A 6,984-nucleotide genomic window follows, 5' to 3' on the forward strand; every position below is an offset into this window, starting at 1 on the left:
TTAAAAAAAAATAAAAAGAGCGAGAGAGAAAGACTATAATGTGCATTAGGGACTCCTGGTTCCAGCAGTGGGCCAACTTTAACAGTTTCAGCTTTCAGAAGAGTGTATATTTGATACATCTCATGTCTTCTCAGTGCTTTAATATCAATTCTATAACAATAAACTGCATTCTTTAATACTTAAATTTACCAGACCATTCTTAGTTCTACATTAGACACTTAAGAGATACCACATGTTAATACAGTAATACAAAATGTATATCTATATTAAAATGACTGATCTTTTAAGTTATCTGTATTACAAGAAATGTGCAGTTTCACATGAAACATAACTAACAATGTTACTGTTATTACCAAATATTGTGCTATTCTTATGTAAACAGAATACATACCTATGAAAATACATTGTCCATTTTACTTCAGAGCACTATACCTCAGTCATTAGATTTATTAAATGGACATTCATGTACTGTGTTTCAATAAACAGTAAAAAGAAGAAGTGAGTTTATTTTAACTTTATTTTTGACTATGTCAAAAAACTGATACTTTAACCAACTTACATTGACAAATCCACATAACTCAATCACAGTAAGTAAAAGTATGGTCATAATGATAACACTTCAGCATTAAACACAGTGAATGTAGTGCTATCCTACCATCAATCCATATCTTTGTATGAATATCAAATCAGTCAACAGAATGGATTGCTGAACACAAACATGAAGGGTTGTCAACAGCAATATTTTCACTTTACTTAATAATAGCTGCACATTTATAATAAGAAGTAACTTTTGAGCCAGGAATACATACAGAATGGGTTCTTTTCTCCATAAATGTCCATACAGCATCAACTGCTGTTTATAAATACTGAGTAGTTATATTTATATAAAACAAACTATAGCCATGAAACAAAAGGAAATGTCTGAGAGGCCCAAGGAGTCCACAAAAACATACTAATTTTACAGTGATGAGTGAGGACTACTGTGCAGTCACATTTAACTTTCTTTGTTTCTCTCTCATTCTCTCAAAAGCACATTTATTCTTCACTACTCAAGGAAAAAGACCAATTAAGGCTTACAAGATTAGCACCACGCAAAGTACACAATGCTTAGGGAGGTACAGAATTAACTTCTCTTAGAATACAGTTAAAATTAAAACAAAAAGTGCTATAAAAAGACAGTGAAATGATATGGGGCTGTCCCTCTCATAACATTGTAGAAAATAGAGCATGGTTGACCAGTATAAACTAGACTGGAGTGTCAATTTGGACATGAGTTACTGGCACCCACTAGTACCACCCTGCGCTACAGATACGGACTAATATATTATCTCGAGTTTGAGCTGTCTTAAAACCGCCGGCCACCTGGGGGCCCCGGCCAGCGCTGACCCCTGCCTGGGGGCAGATGGGGAGGAGGAGGGGGTGGTCCATTGTGGTAGCTGCATGAAAGGATAAAATTACACAATTGGATTCTGGTGCTGCCTTAAAAAAGGGCCCGTGCCACAACCTGTAAGTTTTTTCCTCTGTAGAAAATATAGCATTTACTATAAAATAGAGATTCATACATTCAATTCATGTCCAAAGCTACAACAGTTTCATTTATTATAATCTTTTGCGTTTACAATTTGACTGAGCAATGACTGTTTCCTCGATATTAACTTTGCCATGGCAATGTAAATAAAAATTACTTATAAATACTAAAAATGCTATGTTGAGCTGTAGAGATGCACATAGCCAAATGAGTTTCCATGAAATAACAAAGAAGAAAACGGGGCAAGTGATGGAATCTAGGCGCAGGTCTTACCCTCTGGGGTGGAAGTGGGGTGGGGGGCCAGGTGGCATCATGCCCCGTCCTCTCAGGGGCAGCGGTGGTCCTCTGAAAGCTGGGTGCCCTGGTGGAGGTGGCGGAGGTGGGCCATGTCTGTAACAAAAGAATTTCACCAAGTTACAGAACCTGACTGATTCAGTCAAATGTTATACTAGACTGTCAACTATTCTGGTTGTACAGAATTACGACAATCCCAAAATCTTTGGGTCCCAAATACAGTTGATCAAATGAAAATTACTTATTTTAATTAGATTAAAAAAAACAACGTTATGCCTCATTTTACTCTACAAGAACGCAAAGGATTTTACAGCCATGCTACTAGTGAAAACTAGATCAGACAAAAAAAAAAATGGAAGCTTTGATAATATTTTTAGAAACTACAGATATGTACCTGTGCATTGGTGGTGGAGGTCCCCTAAGATGCATTGGTGGGGGAGGGGGTGGGGGTGGACCCATGCCCATAGGACCACCTCTACCTCCTTTTCTGCCATGCATGTCTGGATATGGTCGTGGTCTACCTATTCCCCTCCTAAGAAAACATATTTTGGCTTTACAAGTCATGGCAAATTGTTGTAAATGAATAATTAATACCAATTAATAATTTATACCAACATTAGAAAAATCCAATTTGCACAATTTCACCTTTACTATAAAAATCAGGTGACCAGCCAAGACATGTCTGATGTGTGAAATCAGGTAAATTACCCCACAAGCTTTGGACACTTCAAACATTATTGCTAAAAAAACTACCTTTGGGGTCAGGGGAAAAACTGTGTAAATTAGATATGTTCACCAAACTATTCTTTTAAGACAGAGAATATTTATGAGACTCAGAAATATTTAAGAAACTCAAAGATTCTAGGATGCTTTAGGGCAACCTAATTGGTCCAAATCCATTCATGAACCCATCACGACTCCTGCCCCGTCCTCGCCCTGGTGGGCCAAACCCTTTATTTATCATTGCACGACCACCACGGCCTCCTCGACCCATCCGGCCACCTCTACCTCGACCCCTAAACTCACGACCTCTGCAAAAATAACACAGAAAGTAAAGAAACAAAACAGAAAAGTTCTCTGTTAGTTCATCCAATTTCTTGGTATGGGGCAGAAACTGACAAGTGACAATGGATGCTCTGATCATGTGACCTACCTTGATTTATTGGAGTCTGGAGATGGTTCCACCTCTGCGGGCATGTCAGTGGTCTCTGTTATCTCTGTGGACTCATCCAACTGCTCTGCTGTGGCAACTTCCATCTGTTAAACAGCCATAACACAAATTCCAATCATTCTTAACATTTTAGAACCTTCTTTGTTCTCTTTTGTAAAATTTCAGAGTAATTCATAACAAATACTACTAAGAATAAATGACATAATACTTACTGTGTAAGGATTTCTTTCCTTACTGATTGATACACTCACTTTCTTTTTATAATTTATGTAATCAAAGAATTAATGTAATCTTAGCAAGCCTTCCATTTACTACAAAATGCTGCACAAAAGCAGACAGAAGAGATCTACAACCTCCACTCAGTCTTACTCTAAAAGCCAGCAAAATGCTATAATGTGAAATGTTTTAAATTTGCAGGTTTGGAGATAAAATTATTTAAGTTGCTAAGATACTTAGAGACAGCATTCAGGGCGAAATAGTTTAGTTTAGGATTGTCAAAATATTAACTAGAATCCTTGACTATATCGTAAGACTCAGAAAACACTTCGGTTATTCAGCTCCTGTAGGTTACCTGGTTGAATTCCTACCCTTACCAACAAATATAAATGTTAATGTTGATGCTCTCTACTACACGCACGAAGTGAAATACCTGTTACAGTAAATAACTGATGCCAAGACGCATGTTTTCATGCTACTGAATTGAATAAGGTTTTAGACCTACTCTCTGTCAAACATGTTTTGAACCCAACATCAAAAGCGAAGCCTACAAAGCTGCAGGGCAGCAGCTCTACAGGAGCAGAGCAGACCCACATATCCCTAAGCTAATGTAAGCCAAACACATGAAAACTGGGAATTATTCATGTAGCAATTAGTTAATATATGATAACGTTAAACAGTTTTATTTCATTCGCAGAATAAAAACAGAAAACTGCGTACTTTATACCCTGCGTGAGAAAAGTCAGTTAGCGGTTACCATGGCTACGTTAACGTATAATTTGGTTGCCTTTAACGTTATTTGCTCCCACGGCGTTAAACATTTCACAACTTATTCTGATACAATAAGCACGATTTTCTATACATTAAAAAGGATATTTAAATGTAAGTATATTTAAATGTACCCGAACGCACGCTAAGATAGCTAGGTTAACTAGCTAGCTAACCTAGCGAACTAGGCTAAAGTAATATCATAGAGACACATCAGTGACTAACGGTAAACCTGAAAGTGAACGGACAAATAAACATTTTACACGACGCTTTACAGGATAAAACCTCCGACTGACATAAGGAACTGATCTTATTCTTCGTTGATATGAGCTGTGAGATACCTAACGCTAGCTATCTAGGTTAGCAATGCTGCGCTAGCTTACGAGTCTGTTGACTAGGTTCTTTACACACAGGCGTGAATCAGGTTATTAACGCTGTTTTTAGCCAAGCAGATGGAGCTTACCTCGAGAACGAAATGCCTCGTACAGGTGACTCTGTACGAATAACTTCACCTGTTTGCTGAATAAAACAGAGATATTTAAAACAAACGGGGAAACTCCACCGCGGCCTTCTGTCCGGACTGATTTGAAATGGCGGCCTCTGAGTCACTGGGTTTTTTCGTCTGCCGGGCTGCGTTCAAGTCATTCTGCAGTCGCCGTGTTCACTCGTGCCCTGGCGTTTATTGCACCCTTGGCGTAGACGACGGATGAAAACTCAAGCGAAAAGAATTAACACTGTCAAGTCTCGCACTTTTTCACGTTTAGTAAAGATTTTCTGCTTATTTCTTTAAATCACTGCTGTCGGAGCAAATTTTTGTCGATTTTCGGTTTTTGACATAAATTGAAAAAGCATGCCGGCCTTTGTATTGTGTGTAAATTTCATGAAGGATGCACCAAAATAAATGGGTAAAAATGACTTGGAAAAGTAATGTAGGTTTTTTCCTTCTCCTGTAAAGTTGCCGTTTTGGAGACACGAGGTGAGGTTTTGTTCCGACAGCAGCGATGTGTTTCTTACACTTTAGTCCACGTTACATTTCAACTCCCACCATTTCCTTCAGACGGTGAGGTTTTGCATGTTAATAGAAATAATACATAATTATGAATAAATGTTAAATACATAGAACCGAACCCATACATCCCATATGGAAATCACTGCACTGAGCTGTATCTGTGCTGTTCCAGCTCCCCCACTGTCATACAGCCCATGTTGTATTCTGTAAACCATTCAGCTTAATGGAGCTAAACGCGGCATTCAGCCTGTGGTTTAATCGCACTAAACACATTTCTTTACACTGCCTCCACATGCTTGCTCTTTTCTTCTCGTACCTTTATTCATATGTAGCTTGGCTGGCTATCAGCTGCAATCTATGAGTTTTACACTAAACACGGCAGCAAAAAGTAAATAAAAATAACTTCATTGCATCTGGTAATCATATTGGGCCGGGACATTGCTCTGTCCCAGGCAGAAATATCGTAGTTCATCACACAAATCACACAGGCTTTATTCTGTGGTGGCCAAATACGCTCACTGCTCACAATAAAAACCCAAGTCAAAATGTAGGGTTTTTCCTCACGGGGTAATGGGCCTGGACCCCGCTTTTGCCCCTACCCCTTGGCATTCTTTACATACCCTATTTAGCAAAAGCAACAACCCAAATAATTCAGACGCCCAAGCTGTTGTCTCCACATTTCGATCTGCCTCCAACTTAAACTGAACAGCTCGACAAGTTAAAAATCACACCCAGTAGTAAAAGTAACCAGAGGTTTATTCTAAATTATTGTTTTTAATGTTTGGCAATTAAACACACGCATACGAAAATAAGTAAAATAAAATTGACACAGCAACAAGTGCCAGAAAAACTATGTATACATCAGAGTTATGGCACAACAGCAGGCCAGCGTGAAAGGTTCAAAATATGTACAAACGGCAGCTAGCAGTGTTCGTGGTTCATGACTGGAGGTCAGGGTCGTTATTTTTGGCTCAGAATGTCCGACAGCTCCTTTATATATTCGATCGTGTACTTTAGTGTCTGGATCTTGGTCAGCGGTTGCCCTTTGCGGCTGTACACCGGGGGCAGGTAATCCCTCAGCTGGTGCAGAGCCTCTGCCAAACTCCTCATCCGCAGCTTCTCCCTCTCGCTCGCCTTCATGCGCCTCTTGCTGGACATCTTCGCCTTGCTCAGTTTTCGCTGGCCGCTCCTGGCTCTCCTGTCGTGTGGGCGGTCGTATGAAAAGCTCGCGAAGCTCTGCTCGCCCTCTGTGGCCTCAGGCTCCGGGGTCGAGCAGCTAGAGTAGGGTGAAGAGTCAGGGGACGAGGGCGTGCGTCTCATCGAGGCTTGCTGTGGCTCTCCCACACCCCTCCAGTCCCACTGGGACAAAAGCTTGGCTGTCATGAGGTCCACATCCATCTGAACGACTTCCTCAGCGAGGCTGTCCATGGTGCTGCTAATTCACTCGGGCGGCCGGTTTATGGTAAAAACTCAGGTGAGGGGACTTTTATACCAGCGCGGACTTTATGAGCTCACAGCTTTCTTCGGAGTTCAAAGAAACCCAAAGTGGCGAAACGGGATGAAGAAACGACGTTCGTTGTCACCGAGGTGCGAATAAAGTCGATACCACGTGGTAATGGGGAAGAGAAAAGAAAATAATTAGATTGCCTTTGGTGAGGGAGCAGTTTTAGGTGGACGTGGTGGTCATTGGGTTTTTTTACGACACCTGTCAGGGAAATGCAGTAGACAAACGACACCTTAGGGTCCTTTTCTACGTGGTTGAGAGGGACCTGCCCAAAAATACCTCAATTACCCCAGCACGTTCACGGCTGCAGTCATCAGCTGAGCGCCGCGGCTGGCGGAGAAGCCTTCTGTAAGGCATTCTCTACGTGGTAGGATTGAAATTCAGAGTCGTTTTGTCATACACGTGGTGGGTGGGTGTGTGGGACCGGCCAGCAAAATACATAATCTGAAGAAGGCACGGCCAGGACTGCAGCTTTAAGTCCATTTTATTTCGTG

General features: G+C 40.8%; 2 protein-coding genes across 2 annotated transcripts; both read right to left on the reverse strand.

The window, feature by feature from the left end:
- Positions 1-499: 499 nt before the first annotated feature.
- si:ch211-51e12.7 (uncharacterized protein LOC336335 homolog) lies at positions 500-4,603 on the reverse strand. The gene is made up of 6 exons (XM_017710700.2): positions 4,441-4,603; positions 2,976-3,079; positions 2,704-2,853; positions 2,217-2,354; positions 1,802-1,918; positions 500-1,436 (listed from the first exon to the last, which is right to left on the reverse strand). The coding sequence occupies exons 2-6, from the start codon at positions 3,077-3,079 to the stop codon at positions 1,346-1,348; spliced, it is 600 nt and encodes a 199-aa protein (XP_017566189.1). The 5' UTR covers positions 4,441-4,603; the 3' UTR covers positions 500-1,345.
- Positions 4,604-5,727: 1,124 nt separating this feature from the next.
- msgn1 (mesogenin 1) lies at positions 5,728-6,806 on the reverse strand. The gene has a single exon (XM_017710702.2). It carries the CDS (start codon positions 6,412-6,414, stop codon positions 5,947-5,949), a length of 468 nt encoding a protein of 155 aa, XP_017566191.1. The 5' UTR covers positions 6,415-6,806; the 3' UTR covers positions 5,728-5,946.
- Between the last annotated feature and the right edge of the window lie 178 nt (positions 6,807-6,984).

The sequence above is a fragment of the Pygocentrus nattereri genome, chromosome 1, assembly GCF_015220715.1.
Source record: "Pygocentrus nattereri isolate fPygNat1 chromosome 1, fPygNat1.pri, whole genome shotgun sequence".
In the NCBI taxonomy this organism is placed as follows: Eukaryota; Metazoa; Chordata; class Actinopteri; order Characiformes; family Serrasalmidae; genus Pygocentrus; species Pygocentrus nattereri.